Source organism: Coregonus lavaretus (genome assembly GCF_964263955.1).
Source record: "Coregonus lavaretus genome assembly, chromosome: 6".
NCBI lineage: Eukaryota > Metazoa > Chordata > Actinopteri > Salmoniformes > Salmonidae > Coregonus > Coregonus lavaretus.
The window spans coordinates 57440303-57467748 of record NC_139993.1 but is presented as its reverse complement, the minus strand read 5'-3'; the positions used below and the strand labels follow the sequence as shown (position 1 = coordinate 57467748).

Sequence of the window (27446 nt, the reverse complement as noted above, 5' to 3'; positions counted from 1 at the left end):
AACGTTATCATTAAATACAATACTTTTCAAATATTTGTTTTAAATTACTGTTTTATTTAAATAATAATATATGGGAACCTTTCACATTTCTTGTTCCTTCCGATGTGCTTTTCTCAGTGCATCGCGAAATGTTTGTGTACATAGCAACTAAAAGACCGTTATTTCTGGTACAAACTGTTAAAAGCAGTCATTTTTTCAACGAGGTAGAAATCAATACATATTAAGTGCGTTTTAGTTGTTGCGTTTTAGTTGTTGTTTTTCGACTTGAATTATTACGAAGCACCATATTTGTTGAGAATCTGGCTGTTGCTGTCAGTGCTGAGTTCTCTGTCTGGCTAAGCTGGTTAGCTAACGTTCGCTAGGTAGCTAGGTTGCTGTATAGCTAGATAGCTAAATTGTTTATTGACATATATTTCCTACAGAATGTCTCTGCAGGCATCTTCTCAGTCTGTCGGGATGCAGAAATGTACTGATGAGGAAACTTTCTACATGCACTGCAGAGCCGCCTACCTGACTGTATTCAGGTCTAGTCTGGCCAGTATCACCTCCAAACATCAGCTATGCCGTGGTAAGCAAACATTCTCATCACATCTCATCATTAGTTCAGAGGACAATAATTTGTGTAGCTGCTAGCGTACTACTGGCTGCAGTAGCAATTATCACGTTATCATGCAGTCAGTAGCTAAGTAAATTATGCATATCAGTGAATTCTTCCACCACCTCATAATACTGCCTGCTTAGAATTTATAACCCCTCTGAATAGCCTACATCTAGTGGAAGTGTCACTCCACTAAATGTTGTAGCTACTGAACAATAAGCCATCATCATCATGTTATGAAAATACACTGCTCAAAAAAATAAAGGGAACACTTAAACAACACAATGTAACTCCAAGTCAATCACACTTCTGTGAAATCAAACTGTCCCCTTAGGAAGCAACACTGATTGACAATACATTTCACATGCTGTTGTGCAAATGGAATAGACAACAGGTAGAAATTATAGGCAATTAGCAAGACACCCCCAATAAAGGAGTGGTTCTGCAGGTGGTGACCACAGACCACTTCTCAGTTCCTATGCTTCGTGGCTTATGTTTTGGTCACTTTTGAATGCTGGTGGTGCTTTCACTCTAGTGGTAGCATGAGACGGAGTCTACAACCCACACAAGTGGCTCAGGTAGTGCAGCTCATCCAGGATGGCACATCAATGCGAGCTGTGGCAAGAAGGTTTGCTGTGTCTGTCAGCGTAGTGTCCAGAGCATGGAGGCGCTACCAGGAGACAGGCCAGTACATCAGGAGACGTGGAGGAGGCCGTAGGAGGGCAACAACCCAGCAGCAGGACCGCTACCTCCGCCTTTGTGCAAGGAGGAGCAGGCAGAGCACTGCCAGAGCCCTGCAAAATGACCTCCAGCAGGCCACAAATGTGCATGTGTCTGCTCAAACGGTCAGAAACAGACTCCATGAGGGTGGTATGAGGGCCTGACGCCCACAGGTGGGGGTTGTGCTTACAGCCCAACACCGTGCAGGACGTTTGGCATTTGCCAGAGAACACCAAGATTGGCAAATTCGCCACTGGCGCCCTGTGCTCTTCACAGATGAAAGCAGGTTCACACTGAGCACATGTGACAGACGTGACAGAGTCTGGAGACGCCGTGGAAAACGTTCTGCTGCCTGCAACATCCTCCAGCATGACCGGTTTGGCGGTGGGTCAGTCATGGTGTGGGGTGGCATTTCTTTGGGGGGCCGCACAGCCCTCCATGTGCTCGCCAGAGGTAGCCTGACTGCCATTAGGTACCGAGACGAGATCCTCAGACCCCTTGTGAGACCATATGCTGGTGCGGTTGGCCCTGGCTTCCTCCTAATGCAAGACAATGCTAGACCTCATGTGGCTGGAGTGTGTCAGCAGTTCCTGCAAGAGGAAGGCATTGATGCTATGGACTGGCCCGCCTGTTCCCCAGACCTGAATCCAATTGAGTACATCTGGGACATCATGTCTCGCTCCATCCACCAACGCCACGTTGCACCACAGACTGTCCAGGAGTTGGCGGATGCTTTAGTCCAGGTCTGGGAGGAGATCCCTCAGGAGACCATCCGCCACCTCATCAGGAGCATGCCCAGGCGTTGTAGGGAGGTCATACAGGCACGTGGAGGCCACACACACTACTGAGCCTCATTTTGACTTGTTTTAAGGACATTACATCAAAGTTGGATCAGCCTGTAGTGTGGTTTTCCACTTTAATTTTGAGTGTGACTCCAAATCCAGACCTCCATGGGTTGATAAATTTGATTTCCATTGATAATTTTTGTGTGATTTTGTTGTCAGCACATTCAACTATGTAAAGAAAAAAAGTATTTAATAAGATTATTTCATTCATTCAGATCTAGGATGTGTTATTTTAGTGTTCCCTTTATTTTTTTGAGCAGTGTATATAAATTAATTCATTTTCGATGTATCTTAGTTCTCCAGCAGGCAGGCAGAAATCCATCCCAGGCAACTCTCAACAAACACTGGACCCCAAGAACCACTAAGCTGAACTTTGATGATTTCTGTGAGATAGTGAAGAGTGAGAGGCCGACAGAGGCGCACGAGTTGATGAGAGCCTTCAGAAAGATGGACATTAATGGGGATGGCTATATCTCACACAGTGAACTACACAAAGTCCTCACTTCAGTAAGTACTGCCTCATTGAAGTCACTCTACATCATCCAGATATTTCTAGGTACAGTATAATACATTGAAATGAAAGTGTGATACATTGCAGATATGTACATGAATAGCTCTAACTTATAGGCTACACCTGTCTGGTTAGACCGTAAACTCTCCTTCCAGACTCACATTAAGCATCTCCAATCCAAAGTTAAATCTAGAATCGGCTTCCTATTTCGCAACAAAGCCTCCTTCACTCATGCTGCCAAACATGCCCTCGTAAAACTGACTATCCTACCGATCCTTGACTTCGGCGATGTCATTTACAAAATAGCCTCCAACACTCTACTCAGCAAACTGGATGTAGTCTATCACAGTGCCATCCGTTTTGTCACCAAATCCCCATATACTACCCAGCATTGTGACCTGTACGCTCTCGTTGGCTGGCCCTCACTACATATTCGTCGCCAATCCCACTGGCTCCAGGTCATCTATAAATCACTGCTAGGCAAATCCCCGCCTTATCTTAGCTCATTGGTCACCATAGCAACACCCACACGTAGTCTGCGCTCCAGCAGGTATATCTCACTGGTCATCCCCAAAGCCAACACCTCCTTTGGCCGCCATTCCTTACAGTTCTCTGCTGCTAATGACTGGAACGAACTGCAAAAATCTCTGAAGCTGGAGACACTTATCTCCCTCACTAACTTTAAGCATCAGTTGTCAGAGCAGCTTACCGATAATAATATAATAATATGCCATTTAGCAGACGCTTTTATCCAAAGCGACTTACAGTCATGCGTGCATAAATTGTTTTGTGTATGTGTGGTCCCGGGGATCGAACCCACTACCTTGCCGTTACAAGCGCCGTGCTCTACCAGCTGAGCTACAGAGGACCACATGTACACAGCCCATCTGTAATTAGCCCACCCAACTACCTCATCCCCATATTGTTATTTATTTTGCTCATTTGCACCCCAGTATCTCTATTTGCACATCATCTTCTGCACATCTATCACTCCAGTGTTAATACTAAATTGTAATTATTTTGCACTATGGCCTATTTATTGCCTTACCTCCATAACTTACTACATTTGCACACACTGTACATAGATTTTCTATTGTGTTATTGACTGTATGTTTTGTTTATTCCATATGTAACTCTGTGTTGTTGTTTTTATCGCACTGCTTTGCTTTATCTTGGCCAGGTCGCAGTTGTAAATGAGAACTTGTTCTCAACTGGCTTACCTGGTTAAATAAATAAATACAAATTCAAAGCATTATGTTTTTCCGCCAACTTTTGCATCCCGCCAACTTTTTTATGCCTTTTCTTTTTATCTGAAAGTTGTTGCCGGTATCAAAGCCTAAACTTGTATTTTGCGGTAAAGTTGTACCTATGGCTTAGGATGAAATGTAGCCGTAATGCTGGCATGCACTACACTCTTGATGGTTGTTAGACAGCACCCATTACTACTATCCTCCTGGCAGTTCTACATTTTGCGAGGCATGTCACTTCATCCATCTCTTCGCATATCCCACCACATGCACTGTTTTCTTAACCACAACTGGATGGATCCATAAAGAATTACTGTGGGAATAAATATCACTGAATGATGAACATATTGAAATAAAGTAGGCTAATGCAAATGAAGGCATCACATTGTTGCTTACTGAAACTCCCAAAGTCATCCAATTGTTATAATACATTTGAAGCAACCCACTCGGCAAATAGTGGTTGAACCAACGTAGAATAGACATTGAATTGACATCTATGCCCAGTGAGAATAGCCTACCCGCGTGTTTATTTCAGCACCGTTTTGCACTGCTTTGAGACAAGCGTGGGGACTCGTCTTGATAAATCAATCAATGTCAGGTTTTTATTTTCACAGAATCTCAGTTTGGATATTGGTTAGGCTACATTTAGGCTGTGAAAATGTTAGGTAAGTTGAGGTGAAGCTGCTCATGATCATCTTGTCTAGTTTGCTGGTTTATTAGCCCTGATCAGAACAGTTTGACAGCATGTTATGGAGCTTAACAAGTGGATTATTTTGCTCTTCCCTTGCTGCTTAGTAACCTAGGCCTACGCCCAACCAAAAGCCTGTGACTTCTCTTAATCAATCAATGTGATTTTGTTTCACTGAATCGCCGTCTGTATATTTGGTTAATTCTCTGGCTGGGAAAATAAGTGGAGGTGGTATACTTCATCTATTCGTTTGCTCATCGATCACTGATCAGAAACATTTAGCATGCAATAATGGAGCTTAAATAAAGTGTAGGCCTATTATTTTGCTCGATGGCGTATATGCAACTCCAAAGGCCTGCAGATGTTGGGAAATATAAACACAAGGCTCACATGCTTTTGAAAATATATAGATTGCTATTATTTTCTATCAGTATCATGATGAAGATACTCTCATGGTAAGATCCTACGCCTGCTCCATAACAAAGCAGAGGGAGGGTAGGAAAGAGATTTAAACTTGGCTCAAAAAAGCATGGGCATGGTTTGGGCTCTGTTTCAAAAGAACTTTTTTTATATGACAGTGGTTTCACACGTTGCTGGGATGCAAGTTGTGTGGGAAAAATATTATTTGTATTTTATTCTGTTATGTTTCATTATATTCTTAGCCTACTATAAAATATATATGTGTTGACTGTGAACATGGTAGCCTAAGTGTGTCTTGTCTGTGAACAAAATAACTATTGATTTCATGTGCATGGCCATGTATGCTGCACAGACCAGCATCATAATTAAACTCAAAATATGCTATTCTATTCTTTTGAAAATAAATTGTGTTAGTCTTATTTTTTTATTTTTTTATTTCACCTTTATTTAACCAGGTAAACCAGTTGAGAACAGGTTCTCATTTACAACTGCGACCTGGCCAAGATAAAGCAAAGCAGTGCAATAAAAACAACACAGAGTTACATATGGGGTAAAAAAAACATAAAGTCAAAAATACAACAGAAAATATATATACAGTGTGTGCAAATGTAGCAAGTTATGGAGGTAAGGCAATAAATAGGCTATAGTGCAGAATAATTACAATAGTATTAACACTGGAATGCTAGATGTGCAAGAGATTATGTGCAAATAGAGATACTGGGGTGCAAAAGAGCAAAATAAATAACAATATAGGGATGAGGTAGTTGGGTGGGCTAATTTCAGATGGGCTGTGTACAGGTGCAATGATCGGTAAGGTGCTCTGACAACTGATGCTTAAAGTTATTGAGGGAGATAAGAGTCTCCAGCTTCAGAGATTTTTGCAATTCGTTCCAGTCATTGGCAGCAGAGAACTGGAAGGAATGGCGGCCAAAGGAGGTGTTGGCTTTGGGAATGACCAGTGAGATATACCTGCTGGAGCGCAGACTACGGGTGGGTGCTGCTATGGTGACCAATGAGCTAAGATAAGGCGGGGATTTGCCTAGCAGTGATTTATAGATGGCCTGGAGCCAGTGGGTTTGACGACGAACATGTAGTGAGGACCAGCCAACAAGAGCGTACAGGTCACAGTGGTGGGTAGTGTATGGGGCTTTGGAGACAAAACGGATGGCACTGTGATAGACTACATCCAATTTGCTGAGTAGAGTGTTGGAGGCTATTTTGTAAATGACATCGCCGAAGTCAAGGATCGGTAGGATAGTCAGTTTTACGAGGGCATGTTTGGCAGCATGAGTGAAGGAGGCTTTGTTGCGAAATAGGAAGCCGATTCTAGATTTAACTTTGGATTGGAGATTCTTTATGTGAGTCTGGAAGTTGAGTTTACAGTCTAACCAGACACCTAGGTATTTGTAGTTGTCCACATACTCTAGGTCAGACCCGTCGAGAGTGGTGATTCTTGTCAGGTGGGCGGGTGCCAGCAGCGTTCGATTGAAAAGCATGCATTTAGTTTTACTAGTGTTTAAGAGCAGTTGGAGGCTACTGAAGGATTGTTGTATGGCATTGAAGCTCGTTTGGAGGTTTGTTAACACAGTGTCCAATGAAGGGCCAGATGTATACAAAATGGTGTCGTCTGCGTAGAGGTGGATCTGAGAGTCACCAGCAGCAAGAGCGACATCATTGATATACACGGAGAAAAGTGTCGGCCCAAGAATTGAACCCTGTGGCACCCCCATAGAGACTGCCATAGGTCCAGACAACAGGCCCTCCGATTTGACACACTGAACTCTATCTGAGAAGTAGTTGGTGAACCAGGCGAGGCAGTCATTTGAGAAACCAAGGCTATTTAGTCTGCCAATAAGAATGCGGTGGTTGACAGAGTCGAAAGCCTTGGCCAGGTCGATGAAGACGGCTGCACAGTACTGTCTATTATCAATCGCGGTTATAATATCGTTTATGACCTTGAGCGTGGCTGAAGTGCACCCGTGACCAGCTCGGAAACCGGATTGCATAGCGGAGAAGGTACGGTGGTATTCGAAATGGTCGGTGATCTATTTGTTAACTTGGCTTTCAAATACTTTCGAAAGGCAGGGCAGGATGGATATAGGTCTGTAGCAGTTTGGATCTAGAGTGTCACCCCCTTTGAAGAGGGGGATGACCGCGGCAGCTTTCCAATCTCTGGGGATCTCAGACGTTATGAAAGAGAGGTTGAACAGACTAGTAATAGGGGTAGCGACAATTTCGGCGGCTAGTTTTAGAAAGAAAGGGTCCAGATTGTCTAGCCCAGCTGATTTGTAGGGGTCCAGATTTTGCAGCGCTTTCAAAACATCAGCTGTCTGAATTTGTGTGAAGGAGAAGCGGGGGGGGCATGGGCAAGTTGCAGCAGAGGGTGCAGAGTTGGTGGCCGGGTTAGTGGTAGCCAGATAGAAAGCATGGCCAGCTGTAGCAAAATGCTTGTTGAAATTCTCGATTATTGTAGATTTATCGGTGGTGATAGTGTTTCCTAGCCTCAGTGCAGTGGGCAGCTGGGAGGAAGTGCTCTTATTCTCCATGGACTTTACAGTGTCCCAAAACTTTTTGGAGTTAGTGCTACAGGATGCAAATTTCTGTTTGAAAAAGTTAGCCTTTGCTTTCCTGACTGCTTGTGTATATTGGTTCCTAACTTCCCTGAAAAGTTGCATATCTCAGGGGCTATTTGATGCTAATGCTGTACGCCACAGGATGTTTTTGTGCTGGTCAAGGGCAGTCAAGTCTGAGGAGAACCAGGGGCTATATCGGTTCTTAGTTCTGTATTTTTTGAATGGGGCATGTTTATTTAAGATTGAGAGGAAATTACTTTTAAGGAACAACCAGGCATCCTCTACTGACGGAATGAGATCTATATCCATCCAGGATACCTGGGCCAGGTCAATTAGGAAGGCATGCTCGCTAAAGTGTTTTAGGGAGCGTTTGACAGTGATGAGGGGTGGTCGTTTGACCGCGGACCCGTTACGGACGCAGGCAATAAGGCAGTGATCGCTGAGATCCTGGTTGAAGACAGCTGAGGTGTACTTAGAGGGTATGTTAGTCAGGATGATATCTATGAGGGTACCCATGTTTACGGATTTAGGGTTGTACCTGGTAGGTTCGTTGATAATTTGCGTGAGGTTGAGGGCATCTAGCTTGGATTGTAGGATGGCTGGGGTATTAAGCCAATCCCAATTTAGGTCACCAAGCAGTACAAACTCTGAGGATAAATGGGGGGCAATCAATTCACATATGGTGTCCAGGGCACAGCTGGGGGCTGAGGGGGGTCTGTAGCAAGCGGCAACAGTGAGAGACTTATTTCTGGAAAGGTAGATTTTTAGAAGCAGAAGCTCAAACTGTTTGGGCACAGACCTGGATAGTATGATAGAGCTCTGCAGGCTATCTCTACAGTAGATTGCAACTCCACCCCCTTTGGCAGTTCTATCTAGACGGAAAATGTTATAGTTGGGGATGGAAATTTCAGAATTTTTGGTGGCCTTCCTGAGCCAGGATTCAGACACTGCTAGAACATCAGGGTTGGCAGAGTGTGCTAACGCAGTGAATAACTCAAACTTAGGAAGTAGACTTCTGATATTTATGTGCAAGAAACCAAGACTTTTGCGATTACAGAAGTCATCAAATGATAGCGCCTGGGGAGTAGGAGTGATACTGAGGGCTGCAGGGCCTGGGTTAGCCTCTACATCACCAGAGGAACAGAGGAGGACTAGAATAAGGATACGGCTAAAGGCTTTAAGAACTGGTCTTCTAGTGCGTTGGGTACATAGAATAAAGGGGGCAGATTTCCGGGTGTTATAGAAAAGATTCAGGGCATTATGTACAGACAAGGATATGGAAGGATATGAGTAAAGTGGAGGTAAACCTAAGCGTTGGGTAACAATGAAAGAGATAGCATCGCTGGAGGCATCAATTGAGTCGGTCTCCGCGTGTATAGGGGGAGGGGCAAAGGAGCTATCTAAGGCAGGTTTAGCTAGGCTGGGGGGTCTACAGTGATATAGTAAAATTAGAAATAACCGAAACAACAATAAACTAACCATGTTTGGGCTGAGGCTAAACATAAACAGGATGTAGTACCGTAAAAAGGAACAGTCCAGCAGACATCAGCTGTATAGCTGAGTTATCATAAGGTCCGGTGGTAAACTAGTGAGTAAGAGGCCACGGCTAGCGTGTGCTAGCGGGCCGGGGGTAGCAGATGGATGGAATCTTCGTGGTTAACGTCGTAACCATATCAGACGATTTCGTCGGCAGACCAGTCGTGTAGGATCGGCGGGTCCTAGTTTACCACCGATCCTAGTTTACCACCGTCCGGTGGTCCCGTCCGGTTGACAGAGAGGTAGATAGCCGGGAGATGGGCCTAGCTCAGGATGATTAGCCAGACCACAGCGTCCGTTTTGTTGTAGCTAGCTGATAGCGATGAATCCGGAGTTAAAGGTCCAGTGATTCAGTGATTCCGGCGGAAAAACTGATATGTTCTGGGTCGATAACGCGCTGTGCAGACTGGCCGAATATCCGGTGATTAATGTCCAGTGATTAAAATTAATCCCGCAGAAAAAAATCCAATGTTCTGGGTGAAATACCGCTAGCTGAGGCTAATAGCAAGTAGCTAGTTAGCTGGCTAGCTAGTTTCAACTGGAGATTCTAGATTCTAGATAAAGGTAAGTCAATAATAGAATCCGTTCCACATTGAGTGAGGCGGGTTGCAGGAAAGTATATTTTGTAGAAGGATGAAAAGTCTGATATGGAAATATGGAAATATGTACGAAAAATACAGAAAAATAGGGTATTTACAGGCTATTTACAGACATACGATAAAAACACAACTGCACTACTACGCCATCTTATAATGTTTCTTAGGACCAAAAACGAATTAATTATGGATTTCTTTGTGATGGTGTATATTCAATGGATGTATTAAAATCGACGTCTACCCACATGAGCCCATGTCTACTCCCACTCCTAAAGTTGCCGGCATGTGCGCGGGAGATATAAAAGGCTTTTCCCGGCATGAATGTGGTAAACAATTTGACTATATGAATTAGGTTCTAAAAAACATTGGCAGATTTTTTTTTACAGGCAACATACAGTAAAGTCTGTCTGTAAAGGGTGTTAGGTAATCACAAGCTACTTACACTGAGATCAAAGGCCCAATTCAGCTTGCTCAAAATTGATGAACTTTCTTGTTCTTCTAGAGAGGTGAAAAGATGGCTGCCGAGGAGGTGGATGCCATTTTTTCATTAGCTGATACCAACAAAGATGGCAAATTGGACTATGCCGAGGTGAGATTGGGATGAGAGTTAGCTATTTTTACCATACCTTTTCATTGCCTTTTGCAATAGGCCTCCATGTATTACTCTAATTGTACTCTTTAGCATGCAGTTTCATGTATTATACAGTGATAACATAACAGCACTATATCATTGCCTGCGTGTGTCCCAGTTCTGCAGACTGTTGGTGTCCACGGCAGAGCAGTGTCAGATTGCAGCTCTGGAGAGACTGGAGGCTGATGCCAAGCTGAAGAGACAGAACTTTGGCAACGAGTTAGACAGCTCTCCAAAGAGCTCTGCGTCCACCGCTGTGACTGTCCCCAAAACAGAGCCGGACACCACTCTGAAGAAAGGTACTACAGATCTCTGGAGAGGAGTGCCAGCCTAGAACAGTACTATGCATGCTTACACACACGTACACACACTCTCTCTCTCTCTCTCTCTCTCTCTCTCACACACACTCGCTGCCTATAAGTGCTCTCCTCTGGAGTAGTGATAAGGAATAAGTAATAGGTCTGTTATTGATTGATTTTCCTCCCCGATGACAAATCACCTCATTAAGACACCATGCATCATCATCTCCACACCATTACACCAGTCTGTTTGTAGGGAGGGGATTCTAAAGCATTGTGATTTAGGTAATCATACCTTCCATTATGAGGTAGGTTAACAGAGGGAGGGTTGAGGGGGGGGGGCAACGTTCCCCACTGAGAGACCCAGGGTAGACCTAGGTTCATATACTATTTTAAATCACTTCAAATACTTTAACTGGACTTGATTGAGCTTGCCTGGCAAAATGGAACCAATAGAGATGTTGCAAAACTGCAAACCCTGCCCATCTGACACTCCAGGCAGGCTTACACAAATGCTAAAAGTATTTGAAAGATTTCAAATAGTATTTGAACCCAGGTCTGAGCTAGGGGCCAGGCAGGGCGGGCCAGGGATGGGAAGATGGAGTGGGTTGCTTTAAGTGGTCAGTCTGTGTTCATGTTATTGATTGGGGCGATCCCTCAACTGCTCACTGAGACCATGAGGGATTACACAGTCATCTAGGGGAAGGCCTCTCTAACCAGAGCTGGAAAAACAAATGAGTTGTGAGATACTGGCTGGATTATCACATTATTGTGACTTTCCCATCAATTGATTTATCCGCGCTTTACGTGTTAACATGCTTCTGACACTGTTTGCATGTGACCAAGGCCATGTAAGGCTTTTCTAGTGCTTCAAATGTTGTGACTGGTTATTTGGAGTGGATTATTCACTAGTGCTGTTAGACTAGTTTCTTCTGACTAGAAACCTCGTTTTACCCCCCACACAAATGGCTTGGTTAAATTTCAATTCCAACAATACATAATTGTCTCAGTTTCCTAAACAGTTGTGATTTGGTCCTTAAAACAGAGCCCTGTCATCAATACACATTAGATCTTTGACAAATACCTTGATAGTGGAGCCATTTATTTAACTGGTATGTTAAGACGGTATAGTGGATCACATTACTCTGCATCTCTCTTCGATGGTCTGAGAAACAATCAAGCCCTAGATTATTGAATTTATATTTTCTGGTTTCAATTAGCAGTGGAGGGAAAGTTATACAAGATAATGGATTGGAAGGATTGTGATTGCGCAATTTGTAATTTAGAATGCCTCCACAAATGAATTAAAGTGTTTGAACTTGAGATCACGTCTCACATTATAATGATGGTGCTTGAGTAGTCATCTTTTTTGGGGCCTAAGGCTGTGTTTCTGGTGGGTTTCTCTGTTTTTAGTTTTGTAGATGTTTCTTTGGTTCTGGTTTTAACAGATGTGTTTCTCCTGTGTGTGTTTGTGTGTCTGTATGGCGCTCAGACAGCAGATCGTCGTCCCGTCCCTCCTCAGCTCGCAGTAGACGGTCGTCACTGTCTAACGCCATCACCATGGCAGCCAGCAACACTAAGAACATCAAGCTGGCAGAGCACACATCTATACAGGTACTACAGCACTGGAACAGTGACTCACATGTACATCATCACACACTGGGGTATGGTTAACCTGTCTGTTCTCTCTACATCATCACACACTGGGGTATGGTTAACCTGTCTGTTCTCTCTACATCATCACACACTGGGGTATGGTTAACCTGTCTGTTCTCTCTACATCATCACCCACTGGGGTATGGTTAACCTGTCTGTTCTCTCTACATCATCACACACTGGGGTATGGTTAACCTGTCTGTTCTCTCTACATCATCACCCACTGGGGTATGGTTAACCTGTCTGTTCTCTCTACATCATCACACACTGGGGTATGGTTAACCTGTCTGTTCTCTCTACATCATCACACACTGGGGTATGGTTAACCTGTCTGTTCTCTCTACATCATCACACACTGGGGTATGGTTAACCTGTCTGTTCTCTCTACATCATCACACACTGGGGTATGGTTAACCTGTCTGTTCTCTCTACATCATCACACACTGGGGTATGGTTAACCTGTCTGTTCTCTCTACATCATCACACACTGGGGTATGGTTAACCTGTCTGTTCTCTCTACATCATCACACACTGGGGTATGGTTAACCTGTCTGTTCTCTCTACATCATCACACACTGGGGTATGGTTAACCTGTCTGTTCTCTCTACATCATCACACACTGGGGTATGGTTAACCTGTCTGTTCTCTCTACATCATCACCCACTGGGGTATGGTTAACCTGTCTGTTCTCTCTACATCATCACACACTGGGGTATGGTTAACCTGTCTGTTCTCTCTACATCATCACACACTGGGGTATGGTTAACCTGTCTGTTCTCTCTACATCATTACCCACTGGGGTATGGTTAACCTGTCTGTTCTCTCTACATCATCACACACTGGGGTATGGTTAACCTGTCTGTTCTCTCTACATCATCACACACTGGGGTATGGTTAACCTGTCTGTTCTCTCTACATCATCACACACTGGGGTATGGTTAACCTGTCTGTTCTCTCTACATCATCACACACTGGGGTATGGTTAACCTGTCTGTTCTCTCTACATCATCACACACTGGGGTATGGTTAACCTGTCTGTTCTCTCTGACAGAAATAATGTGGCTTAATAGTTAGTTGTTCAAGAGACGGTTGGGACGATGTATGTATATAACTGCAGCTAGACCAAGATCAGGGTCTTCTGTCTTTGAGTTATCCTCTTGAGTTCCTCATTGTGCATACATTAGACCTACCCACTAATATCAGAACAGAGCAAGGATCCACCATAGGTCCCTTCAGTAACAGCCCTGAAGTCCATTGCTCGGCTTTGGTGCTATTCCACTAGCAGATATCAGGGCCTGGGGCCAGGCAGCATTGTTGTTGCTGTTTTGTTGTCGTTGTGTGAAGCCTTTTGGTGGCAAATTTACTCTGGGTCGGTTGATAAGTATAGAGTGTTGGTATCGATCCCATTGATTTTGTTTGCACTGTTTTTGACTTCACCTCGGCTCGTTTTCTTTACTGCAACAAAACTAAAGAGAGAAAAAAACAATAGCTGTGCTCCCTGACCCTCCCTGGTCAGGGGAGTGTAATTGGAAAGTGCCAGACGGAGGAGAAGGGTAAACAATGTGTGTCTGGAGATGACCTGCTGGAAGGTCCTCTCATTGTACAGTATGTTGCTCCAGTGCCGGGGCCTGGTCTAGATGGTTCATTGGGAGTTGGGAATGGGTAAGCCTTCGCCCTGAGACATGTAGGCTCCTATGATGTGTCTACAGCCAAGTCCATAGGAGTCTACAGCCATGTCTTAGGGCAAGGTAAGGATGTGTTTTGAAGGGAGGCAAGGAACCTTGTGGCACTCAGAGGCCCTGTAAATTAGGTCTGGGGCCAGAGTAGAGTGACTGAGTGACAGGGGCCTGTATTGGGCTGTGGCTGATCTCTATCTGTGGGGGGCATTATTTCAGACCCCTTCCCTTAATGTAGTGGATACGACATGCGCCCCGGAGAAGTTGGCATGATTTGATATTGGGACTTCTATGGTTTGATCCGCTATATGTTTTACAGCCTGACATTAATACTTTGAGGAAATAGCTTTGGTTTTAAGAGGTGACATTTGTTTTCTTTCCACACACCGTTTGTTTGTTTCTTTAACTTGGTGATTGACGGGTCACCTAAAAAAATAGCCATTCCAGACTGTAAGGACTACCAGCAGTTGTGTTTCATTGAATGTGTCTTCTATGGGTTAGGAATGAGAGAGCTTTTATGCTGTACACATCTTCATCTGGGATGGATGTTTGTGCTGTCTTTCAAATTATACAATTTCCTGAGTATTATGCCTACAATTCTGAGCATGTGTAAATGTACTTGGCGAATAAAGGTGATTCTGATCACAGTTGTGTTAGAGATTGAAAAAGTAGGCGGGAACAAAGATGGAATTCATAAACATTTCTCAATAACCACATGACGTTTTGGGAGGACAACTATTTAAACTATTTAGTTGAATTTTTTTTATATCAAAGCTAAGTGCAATTTTCCAATAACCCGGCCCATAAGATGATTTTCCAGGCCTTTGTTTTAAAGCTGGTGTCTCCATGCTGCCATCTGGTGGTTGTACATATAGTGGTCTACTAGTTAGTGTTGGGTATTGAACCAAGGTGCTGAAGCATGACATTATAAATATGCTCTCTGAATTGCATATTTAATATAGTGCCATCAAGCCCAGTTATATCTCAGTCTGTTTAACAGATTTCCAAGTGAGTAATCATTATATTTATGACTGGCTCAAATTCAAATGATGCATGCCTGTAATGTTTACTTCTCAGGGTGTCAGTTTCCTCGAGTTTTTAAACCACCTGCACTAATGCATTGTACAAGGATTGTATGCCATTTTGTGAGCTTTTCCTACGTAATGTCAGTTAAAAGGCCCACTGTGATATTAAAGCAGTTTTTGATCATAAAAAAAAAAACATCTCCCCTGTGCCAGGACTGGCATCACACCTGTATGAAGGGCAGTTTCTTCCTTGAGGAGGATGGAGGCATCACGTCCCTGCAATACCGTCTCACCGTCCCCCAGACAGCCACCGTCTACCTCACCATCAGCCCTCTCAACCTTAGCCAGAGACTTGGTAAGTCTACCTCACTATCAGACCTCTCAACCTTAGCCAGAGACTTGGTAAGTCTACCTCACTATCAGACCTCTCAACCTTAGCCAGAGACTTGGTAAGTCTACCTCACTATCTGACCTCTCAACCTTAGCCAGAGACTTGGTAAGTCTACCTCACCATCAGCCCTCTCAACCTTAGCCAGAGACTTGGTAAGTCTACCTCAACATCAGCCCTCTCAACCTTAGCCAGAGACTTGGTAAGTCTACCTCACCATCAGCCCTCTCAACCTTAGCCAGAGACTTGGTAAGTCTACCTCACCATCAGCCCTCTCAACCTTAGCCAGAGACTTGGTAAGTCTACCTCACTATCTGACCTCTCAACCTTAGCCAGAGACTTGGTAAGTCTACCTCACTATCTGACCTCTCAACCTTAGCCAGAGACTTGGTAAGTCTACCTCACCATCAGCCCTCTCAACCTTAGCCAGAGACTTGGTAAGTCTACCTCACTATCTGACCTCTCAACCTTAGCCACAGACTTGGTAAGTCTACCTCACTATCAGACCTCTCAACCTTAGCCACAGACTTGGTAAGTCTACATTTAGAAAGTAACCTACCCAACCCTGCTGATGGTGAGGTAATCTGTGACAGTTACTAGTTACCTGTCCAAAATTGTAATCAGTAACGTAATTTTTGGATTACCCAAACTCAGTAACGTAATCTGATTACTTTCAGTTACTTTGGGATTACTTTCCCCTTAAGAGGCATTAGAAGAAGATACAAAATTACACTGAACAAAAATATAAACGCAACATGTTGGTCCTATGACAAAGTGTTGGTCCTATGTTTCATGAGCTGAAATAAAACATCCCACAAATTTTCCATACACACAAAAAACGTATTTCTCTCAAATGTTGCCAATATCAAGCAACTTCGCACAGCCATTGAAGAGGAGTGGGAAAACGTTCCACAGACCACAATCAACAGCCTGATCAACTCAAAGGAGATGTGTCGCGCTGCATGAGGCAAATGGTGGTCACACCAGATACTGACTGGTTTTCTGATCCACGCCCATACCTTTTTAAAAATCTTTATTCCCAGTCATTTGAAATCCATAGATTAGGGCCAAATAAATTTATTTCAATTGACTGATTTCCTTATATGAACTGTAACTCAGTAAAATCGTTGAAATTGTTGCACGTTGCATTTATATTTTTGTTCAGTGTAGATTAGCCAAATTGTTTTACCTGAACATAACCCAAAAACTAAGGACTTATTAGCCTCTCTGTTGTTTAGGATTTTGTTGTCATGGAGGACTGATTGGGCTCCTCTCATGGAATGGCATGCTTTGAGCACTACCGAAAAGTGCTATTAGCATGTGAAATGAAGCCATATGCTGCGTCTGCTATAGACCTATTGTTTACATTTTTGTTGGTGACACTTTGATATCTTGATAATCTGCAGTTGTTTAAGTGTATCAAAAGTGTGAGTTTGAGCATGTGTCCATTAGGCCTATGGACATATATGTTTTTTTATCCGCACAAATTAGATTGAGCAATTCAATCCCCACTCGTGGTCTTCTTAAATTAGTTTTTGACAGTATGTGTGGAGCTCAACACCACGGAAGTGTTAAGAAGAGAGAGACTCCCTCAAACTTTTATTACATAGGCTGGGATCCACATGGACCGCTGGGATCCGCACAACTATGCTGCTGTTGCAAGAGCGCATTTTTCACTGGCTCTGGATCGCAAAAACAATGGTTGCAAAAACAATGATTCATAGGCAGCTTAAACTTACTCAATTCAACCATTATTGGGTTAAAATACACATATACATTTGTGAACAGCCATCCACAACGACCACAATCCGTAAGCTCCAAATAGCTATATGAGCGATCAACAGTTTGATTCACATCATTGTGCTGTGTAGAGACTGTATCAATAATAAGTGATATCCATATCGCCCGTCGGCTACACCACTGCTGTCGTCTTTGCCTCCAAGCGTTTATTCAAATTGGATGGATAATCTTTGGATGCCGCCAACAGTTGCACCATTGGAAGACATAGTATGGACTGTAGCCTGCAAATGCCTATTCCTGCTCTTTTCCCACAATCCATCAAACGCATTTGGTGTCATCATAGTGGTCTATGACTTGTGGTCAGGCTCACTCATGCAGAACAAACTTAAACTTGAGCCTTTTTTCAATGCTGATTTGAATGTCATTGAGAAAACAGAAAGTAAATTTTTTTGCAAACATCCTTTCTGAACTTAAAAGTAATCCTAGAAGTAATCATGTAGTTTTTCGAAAGTATATGGAATCTGATTACAATATTTTAGCTGGTAATGGATTACAGTTAGTTTTTTTGTAATCCGTTACTCCCCAACCCTGACCATCACTCCCCCCCCATCACTTCATTGAGTGTGAAAGTGTGTGTTGTTTTTAATAGTACAGTTTTGGGTAAATGTTTTGATATTTGCAATTGAGGACTGGAAGGTAACCTTTTTGTCCTGTTTCTTAGAAAAGCCCTCGTCCTGGATGTCGGTGGACACAGCTGTCTTTGTGGTATCAGGAAAAGCCACTAAAGAGGACTCCACTTTGGTGTGTTTTACTGAGTCAAGAGACAAAGAGGTCAGTCAGTCCTTAATTATTGTACATGTCATGCATGATAACCATTTTCAAATTAAACAACCTCCAATTGAGTATGTTAGAGAGAGAGAGAGAGGGTGATGGTTGGAGGGTGTTTGTAGTAGAGGTCTTCATTGGTCCGGGTGGACCCGATATACCCTAGACCCGACCGGGCCCGATTGGATTCAGGTCTGAAATTGTTCCTCGGGTCAGGGTCAGGTCCTGTTTGATTATCGACCACGGCTCAGCATAGCCTATAGCATATTTATTTTATGCTAACAAGGTAAATCTATTGACTTCTAGAAGGCCTAGCCAACATATAAAGACCTATTTTGGCCAGAAGAGCAACTTGACTGATAAACATACTTTTTTTGTCACTCTGGTCCAATCTGGTCTAGACCCGGATCCGTTAGGGTCTGATTATCGTCCAACTTTTTGGACCCCCGAAAATACCTCTAATTTGAATGATAAACTGGGTGGTTTGAGGCCTAAATTCTGATTTGGCTAAAAGCCATGGTATATCAGGTATGACAAAACATTTAGTTTTACTGCTCTAATTACGTTGGTAACCAGTTTATAATAGCAGTAAGGCACCTCTGGGGTTTGTGATATATGGCCAATATACCAGGGCTAAGGGCTGTGTCCAGTCGCGCTGCGTTGTGCACAAGAAAAGCCCTTAGCCGTGGTATATTGGCCATATACCACACCACCTCGGGCCTTATTGCTTAAGTGTAGCATGAGAATAGCCTTTCATAGACAAACTCTCTCTCAGAAATGTGATTACTGACCTCGAGCGGCCAGCTATGATACTGCTCATCTCCAGTGATTGGATAAACTTCAATAGGAAAAACCTAACAAACATATTGTTCATGAAAACAGAAGTGTTGCTGGAAGGGGGAGCTGAGTGCTGGTACCTACTGCCTCCTTCCTTTCACCACGGGCTGTAGGCTGACGAGGAGGACCAGGAAGAGCGTGTCTAAAGCTGTCACGCTGGTCAACAGGACTGACACTGGGGAGCTGGACCTCACTAGGGACTTCAGGTGAGTTATACACCCTTAACTGTTACACACCTGGTAGAAATGATGAGGAGTAATAGTATACAGTATTAACACTAAGGCTGTGACAATACCCGTATCGCTATATTTTTTTCCATGGCAAAAAGAAAACACGAAGCAGACAACCTATTTGGTCCTTTAAAAAACCTGCTGTGTATAAAATATTGTGTATTATAGGTTGGGAAATGAATGTGACTCTGATGTTTGTTTCCAACATTAGGGCTTTTTTCCTAAAGAAGTGAAGCCGCTTCGTGTTTTGTTTCCTTGCCACGATACTAACGAGTATCGCAATACTGGTATCGTCCCGGCCCTACTAGACAATGTGTGAACTTGTGAACCTTACATGTATTATCAGAGGCAAAATATTATTATTATTGTGAAAGGTGCTGAATGTTGTGTATTCATTTTTTACATTTTAGTAATTTAGCAGACGCTCTTATCCAGAGCGACTTACAGTTAGTGAGTGCATACATTATTTTATTTTCATACCCCCTGTGGGAATTGAACCCACAACCCTGGCGTTGCAAACGCCATGCTCTACCAACTGAGCTACATCCCTGCCGGCCATTCCCTCCCCTACCCTGGACAACGCTGGGCCAATTGCGCGCCGCCCCATGGGTCTCCCGGTCGCGGCCGGCTACGACAGAGCCTGGATTCGAACCAGGATCTCTAGTGGCACAGCTAGCACTGCGATGCAGTGCCTTAGACCACTGCGCCACTCATCTCCACAGTACATTGCAAATGTGCTGCTCTATGTCTGTGAAGAGGCTTCCTTCCTACATTTAAATGTTTTTACATTTTAGTCAGTTAGCAGACGCTCTTATCCAGAGTGCATACATTTTCCTACCACAGGGGGGCGCTGTCTGATATCTTTGAGGTGATAGACCTGGATGGGAACGGCCTCCTCAGTCTGGAGGAGTACAACTTCTTTGAGCTCAGGACCAGTGGAGAGAAATGTGATGAGGATGCATGGGCTGTCTGCAAAGGTGAGATATACCTGATGTATTCAAATGGATATTATACACTGGGTGGTTCGAGCCATGAATGCTGATTGGCTGACAGCCGTGGTATACCACGGGTATGACAAAACATGTATTTTTACTGCTCTAATTACGTTGGAAACCAGTTTATAATAGCAATAAGGCACCTCTGGGGTTTGTGGTATATGGCCTATATATTGTACCACGGTTAAGGGCTGTATCCAGTCACTCCGTGATGCGTTGTGCTTAAGAACAGCCCTTAGCCGTGGTATATTGGCCATATAACACACCCCCTCGGGCCTTATTGCTTAAATGTAGTAGACTGCTATCATATGCCACTAGGTCATGTGTTGTTCCAGCTTAGTGCTGATGGTGTTTTTTAATCAATGCTTGCAGGCTTTGGCTAGAGTCAAACCAGGCTGTTTTGAAAATGAAATTATTATTGTTTGGATTAAGTCTGATGGCAGTTTGACTTGTGCTACCTGTCTGGTGTAGGAGTTGAATTTGGTTCAATTGATTCTTCAAGTGGTTCATGACTCATTAAGTGATTCATGACTCTATGTGACTCCCTCCCAGAGAACTTTGACACCCGGAAGAACCAGCTGAGTCGCCAGGGCTTCATGGAGCTCAACCTGATGGAGGCCAGCGAGAGGGAAGGAGACCCCACAGACCTCTGGGTAACGCTGGAGGCCATGGGCTACAACCGCGATCTGGAGATGGTGGAGGTGGGTCCTAGTGCTAGACACACACACACACACACACACACTGTTCCTTTGTGTGTAGCAGCCGCTGGTAGGAGCACCCAGAGCAGTAACTCAGCAGTACCATAGCACATCAAATACCAGACTAATACATACTGCCATTGAATCATCACAAATTGGCTAACAATATTGTCTGACAAGTGCAGGTATAAATGAATAAATCCATTTTTCTCCTCCTCCCCTAGGCATGTCCGTTCCTGATAGATGTTTACTGTGAGGAGGGTCAGTGTACTCTGCAGCCGGTCAGTCTGGAGTCAGGCCACAGGATCCTGAACACAGCCCTGCAGAGGTCCATCACGGCCAGGTCAGAGGTCAAAACCCTCAGGGGTCAGGAGAACGTCCTGGTCTACACTTACAGAGGAGAACACAGGATCTCCACTGTCATCGCCAACAAGGTGAAGGACTAGAATACATATTATTAGATTTTTACATTGTGTTTTCAGAGGTTTTATTGAACCAACAAGATGATCAACCTCTAGAGTGGATGTTCTGTATTTACTCTGATGATTGTGATTTGATACACACTAGCCTGTTGAAGAAAAAACATGGAGGTGTCTTCATGAATCTGATCCGCCTTCAACCAAATCTCTTTTTACAAATTTCTGTATGTACATTTGACCTGTAGGGAATTCTGTACAGTAGACCCCAACGTCATACAGTACTGCTAGTCTAGAACTGGTGAGGAGTGAGGCCATTATCACATGATGCTGTAATTGATATGCAGCTATCGCCTCCATTCACATGGCAACAGGATCCACACTGTAAGAATCCCATGGTCACACATCATAGTGGGCAGAATAGTTAGTGTGTGGAGCATCAAGATCACCAGAGTGCTGCAGTTTCCTTTTGATTTAGTAGACAGTTTTTCTCCATGCACCAGGTAATACTATACTGTAGAAGGCATTTGTTATACTTTTTCAAATGAGCTTAATAGTTAGTGAAAGCAGCCAGCTGTGAAGGGCCTGGGTGCAGGGTTTAGTAAGGAAATACTGCAGCCAGCAGTGAAGGGCCTGGGTGCAGGGTTTAGTAAGGAAATACTGCAGCCAGCAGTGAAGGGCCTGGGTGCAGGGTTTAGTAAGGAAATACTGTAGCCAGCAGTGAAGGGCCTGGGTGCAGGGTTTAGTAAGGAAATACTGTAGCCAGCAGTGAAGGGCCTGGGTGCAGAGTTTAGTAAGGAAATACTGCAGCCAGCAGTGAAGGGCCTGGGTGCAGGGTTTAGTAAGGAAATACTGTAGCCAGCAGTGAAGGGCCTGGGTGCAGAGTTTAGTAAGGAAATACTGCAGCCAGCAGTGAAGGGCCTGGGTGCAGGGTTTAGTAAGGAAATACTGTAGCCATCAGTGAAGGGGTGAAGGGTTTAGTAAGGAAATACTGCAGCCAGCAGTGAAGGGCCTGGGTGCAGGGTTTAGTAAGGAAATACTGCAGCCAGCAGTGAAGGGCCTGGGTGCAGGGTTTAGTAAGGAAATACTGTAGCCATCAGTGAAGGGTTTAGTAAGGAAATACTGCAGCCAGCAGTGAAGGGCCTGGGTGCAGGGTTTAGTAAGGAAATACTGTAGCCAGCAGTGAAGGGCCTGGGTGCAGGGTTTAGTAAGGAAATACTGCAGCCAGCAGTGAAGGGCCTGGGTGCAGGGTTTAGTAAGGAAATACTGCAGCCAGCAGTGTAGGGCCTGGGTGCAGGGTTTAGTAAGGAAATACTGCAGCCAGCAGTGAAGGGCCTGGGTGCAGGGTTTAGTAAGGAAATACTGTAGCCAGCAGTGAAGGGCCTGGGTGCAGGGTTTAGTAAGGAAATACTGCAGCCAGCAGTGAAGGGCCTGGGTGCAGGGTTTAGTAAGGAAATACTGCAGCCAGCAGTGAAGGGCCTGGGTGCAGGGTTTAGTAAGGAAATACTGTAGCCAGCAGTGAAGGGGTGAAGGGTTTAGTAAGGAAATACTGCAGCCAGCAGTGTAGGGCCTGGGTGCAGGGTTTAGAAAGGAAATACTGTAGCCAGCTGTGAAGGGCCTGGGTGCAGGGTTTAGTAAGGAAATACTGCAGCCAGCAGTGTAGGGCCTGGGTGCAGGGTTTAGTAAGGAAATACTGCAGCCAGCAGTGAAGGGGTGAAGGGTTTAGTAAGGAAATACTGCAGCCAGCAGTGTAGGGCCTGGGTGCAGGGTTTAGTAAGGAAATACTGCAGCCAGCAGTGAAGGGCCTGGGTGCAGGGTTTAGAAAGGAAATACTGTAGCCAGCAGTGAAGGGCCTGGGTGCAGGGTTTAGTAAGGAAATACTGCAGCCAGCAGTGAAGGGCCTGGGTGCAGGGTTTAGTAAGGAAATACTGCAGCCAGCAGTGAATGGCCTGGGTGCAGGGTTTAGAAAGGAAATACTGTAGCCAGCAGTGAAGGGCCTGGGTGCAGGGTTTAGTAAGGAAATACTGCAGCCAGCAGTGTAGGGCCTGGGTGCAGGGTTTAGTAAGGAAATACTGCAGCCAGCAGTGAAGGGGTGAAGGGTTTAGTAAGGAAATACTGCAGCCAGCAGTGAAGGGCCTGGGTGCAGGGTTTAGAAAGGAAATACTGTAGCAAGCTTGGCATCACATAGCTTGTAAAGGAAATGTAGCAATCCATATGCATGGTGAAATTAACTGGTTTGAATTGTCCACCCACTTAGGCTACCACCAGTTCCATTTCCCCAACCACTGGGCCATCATGTTAGCCTGGTTAAACCAGACTAAACAATGCACTCACAATGGGGTAGACTCAGTCTGGCTTGACCAGGCCACCATGACGTTACCTATTTCAGCAATAACGCACAAGGAGGTGAGACGCATCGCGGAGTGACTGGACACAGCCCATAGCCGTGGTATATTGGCCATATACCACAAACCCCCGAGGTGCCTTATTGCTATTATAAAATGGTTACCAATGTAATTAGAGCAGTAAAAATAAATATTTTGTCATACCCATGGTATACGGTCTGATATACCACGGCTGTCAGCCAATCAGCATTCAGGGCTCGACCCACCTGGTTTTGATAGATTAATTTGTATTTTAAGAATAATGACTAAAGCATTTCACCCCAAATACAGTATAAATATGTGAACGGTGTTAGAGTTATAATGTAGTGTCAACCCACTAACAGAGGGGGGGAGTTAGAAACTGCTGAGAAAGCATTCCAGGGTGAAGGGGACTGAGAAACTGTTTAAAAAAGCCTCCTAAAGGTGGGCGGAGCAAATTGCCTTTGTGTGTCAAGGGGTATAAAAGCTGTATATGTATTTTTTGGCGGCAGAGCTCTCCATGATTAAACATACAGATCATTCTTGCTGGTTGTGGACCTTCGTTTAATTCATGATTAAACCAGAGTCTTACACCCTCTGGGAATTATTCAAAGCATTAAGTTTGATTAATTAGAGAGAGAAATTCTCGTGACAGGTTTATAATTTTAAACTTTACATTTTAGTCATTTAGCAGACGCTCTTATCCAGAGCGACTTACAGTTAGTGAGTGCGTACATTTTTTCATACTGGCCCCCGTGGGAATTGAACCCACAACCCTGGCGTTGCAAACGCCATGCTCTACCAACTGAGCTACACGGGCAACCATGTACTTTATATAACCGTTTTTGTAAAACATTTTCTCTTCCTGTGTACTATTGCAGAGCAGCCAGAAGGTGACGGTGCACGTGAACAACGAGCAGAGTAAGAACTGCAGCAGCAGTAGAGGGATGAGTGTGTTCGCTGTGGAGGTCCCTGCTAGAACCAAGATGGTGAGACACACTGTCCCTATTCTTTCTTCTGTTTGATTCAGCAAAAATGTTAAGAAAGTTTATCATTATTTTTTTGACTCCATAGTTTGTGGGATGTATGTTACATGACCAAAAGTATGTGGACACCTGCTCGTCGAATATCTCATTCCAAAATCATGGGCATTATTATTGAGTTGGTCCCACCTTTGCTGCTATAACAGCCTCCATTCTTCTGGGAAGGCTTTCCAATAGATGTTGGAACATTCCTGCGGGACCTGCTTCCATTCGGCCACGAGCATTAATGAGGTCGGGCACTGATGTTGGGCGATTAGGCCTGGCTCGCAGTCGGCGTTCCAATTCATCCCATTCAAAGTTGTTCGATGGGGTTGAGATCAGGGCTCTGTGCAGGCCAGTCAAGTTCTTCCACACCGATCTCGACAAGCCATTTCTGTATGGACCTCGCTTTGTGCACGTGGGCATTGTCATGCTGAAACAGGAAAGGGCCTTCCCCAAACTGTTGCCACAAAGTTGGAAGCACAGAATCGTCTAGAATATCATTGTATGCTGTGGCATTCCCTTCACTGGAACTAAGGAGCCTAGCCCAAACCATGAAAAACAGCCTCAGACCATTATTCCTCCTCCACCAAACTTTACAGTTGGCACTATGCATTCCGGCAGGTAGCGTTCTCCTGGCATCCGCCAAACCCAGATTTGTCCGTCGGACTGCCAGATGGTGAAGCGTGATTCATCACTCCAGAGAATGCGTTTCCACTGCTCCGGAGTCCAATGGCGGCGAGCTTTACACCACTCCAGCCGATGCTTGGCATTGCGCATGGTGATCTTAGGCTTGTGTGCGGCTGCTCGGCCATGGAAACCCATTTCATGAAGCCTAGACGTTTCCTCTTCTCAATAACAACACTTACAGTTGACTGGGGCAGCTCTAGCAGGGCAGAAATATGACGAACTGACATCCTATGACGGTGCCACGTTGAAAGTCACTGAGCTCTTCAGGAAGGCCATTCTACTGCCAATGTTTGTCTATGGAGACTGCATGGCTGTGTGCTCGATTTTATACACCTGTCAGCAATGGGTGTGGCTGAACTAGCTGAATCCACTAATTTGAAGGGGTGTCCACATACCTTTGTATAGTTTATGTTAAATAGACAGATTTTACCTCCATTGAGCGGTTCATGCTCTATTTCTCCCGTTGTGTACCATCTGTTGATGAGTGTTAGACTAAAGGAGAGATCAACCACACTTCCTCTCTCTTAAGAGGAAACAGAAGCAACACGTTACTTCAAGAAGCATTCCATTTTCTTCATGGGGCAATTGTAATCATGGTTTTCACTTTAAATGGTCTTTGTCATGTCTCTTAGGTGTGCCAGCATGTCCTGCCCATCAACGAGCGCCAGGAGTGGACCTACAGCTGTGTGGAGAGCATTATACCATGCCAGTGAAACAGTGATAGACAGCAACCCTAATATTACCCTGGTACTTTATAAAACATACTAATACAAAGGAACAGTGGGCCAAAAGCTATTTATAGCCAACAGGAAACTGAATTAATTAACAATACTATATGTATAACATGCATGTAACGTGCCTTTGTGATAGTGGTGTACTGTTTTTCCATGGAATTGTATGAAATTATGTTGATTTGAAAATTCTTTACTATAAATGTAACTTTCAATAGAGATACTGTAGATCTGTAGCTCAGTTGGTAGAGCATGGCGCTTGCAACGCCAGGGTTGTGGGTTCGTTTCCCACGGGGGGCCAGTATGAAAATGTATGCACTCACTAACTGTAAGTCGCTCTGGATAAGAGCGTCTGCTAAATGACTAAAATGTAGATAATGATACTGATAACTTATATTTGCACTATGATTTATAATATTTTTAACACTCCATTTTGATTGTGCTGTGACTCCTGTAATAATGTGTATAATCTTGCAATAGTACATCGTTTTATCACATGCCATTTTATACGAATATTATGTGCATTGTAACGTGTTTTAACAAGTGTGCTCAAGCCTCATATTTACAAACTATATGCTATATCTCTAACAATATTACATTATTATGTCTGTCAAAACTCAAAAATAAATCTCCAATTTAAAATAATAGATGAACTTGTAGACACTGTGAGATGCCTATTCACCACACTGCCCTGGAGCCTTATTCTTGCACCATTTTCATACTACTGAGGCTGGCCTGGTTACACATCCACCATAGCTGCTGGAACCATGTTTCAAAGGATAATGTGAAAAGAAAATAGCACAGAACGGTTCAGGTCGTCTTGATAGTGTAACAAGGGTATGAGAGCCCTGTGAGAGCCGCCTGGCAGTTAGACATTCCTGTACTGCTCTGGCCTGGTTGTACTGTTGTACTGCTCTGGCCTGGTTGTACTGCTGTACTGCTCTGGCCTGGTTGTACTGCTGTACTGCTCTGGCCTGGTTGTACTGCTCTGGCCTGGTTGTACTGCTGTACTGCTCTGGCCTGGTTGTACTGCTCTGGCCTGGTTGTACTGCTGTACTGCTCTGGCCTGGTTGTACTGCTGTACTGCTCTGGCCTGGTTGTACTGCTCTGGCCTGGTTGTACTGCTCTGGCCTGGTTGTACTGCTGTACTGCTCTGGCCTGGTTGTACTGCTCTGGCCTGGTTTTGCATCTACCATAGTTGCTGTAATCATGCTGGAAAGGCCAGCACAGTACGGTTCAGGTTCGGACAGTAGTTTGAAATGTGTGGCTGTGAGAGCCCTGCTGCTGCCTGGCCTGCCTGGCAGTCGGCTACATTCCTGTGCTCTCCACTAAGGCCTGCACTTTATTATCCTTTAGCGCTGAGCACAGTCTTGACCTCTTATTAATAGCTTGCAGACCATTACTTTGCCCTTTGACTTTTCTACTGTAACCGTAGAACTCACCGGTAAATGTCACATGACCTGTGAGCTGAATTTAATCTGCTGAGCCCC

General features: G+C 44.3%; 1 protein-coding gene across 1 annotated transcript; it reads left to right on the top strand.

The window, feature by feature from the left end:
- The first annotated feature begins 123 nt into the window (after nucleotides 1-123).
- efcab7 (EF-hand calcium binding domain 7) lies at nucleotides 124-26573 on the top strand. The gene is made up of 14 exons (XM_084163166.1): nucleotides 124-203; nucleotides 423-568; nucleotides 2459-2670; nucleotides 10237-10323; nucleotides 10484-10664; nucleotides 12157-12278; nucleotides 15235-15376; nucleotides 17871-17980; nucleotides 18857-19017; nucleotides 19885-20018; nucleotides 20589-20737; nucleotides 20959-21168; nucleotides 24395-24502; nucleotides 25858-26573. Exons 2-14 carry the CDS (start codon nucleotides 424-426, stop codon nucleotides 25936-25938), a joined length of 1842 nt encoding a protein of 613 aa, XP_084019292.1. The 5' UTR covers nucleotides 124-203; nucleotide 423; the 3' UTR covers nucleotides 25939-26573.
- The last annotated feature ends 873 nt before the right edge of the window (nucleotides 26574-27446 follow it).

Bases quoted from the DNA above. Each gene is read 5' to 3' on its own strand.
- efcab7 (XM_084163166.1), top strand. From the start codon at position 424: ATGTCTCTGCAGGCATCTTCTCAGTCTGTCGGGATGCAGAAATGTACT. The intron at 15,377-17,870 runs GTAAGTCTACCT...CCTGTTTCTTAG, and splicing joins CAACCTTAGCCAGAGACTTG to AAAAGCCCTCGTCCTGGATG. The intron at 20,019-20,588 runs GTGAGATATACC...ACTCCCTCCCAG, and splicing joins TGCATGGGCTGTCTGCAAAG to AGAACTTTGACACCCGGAAG.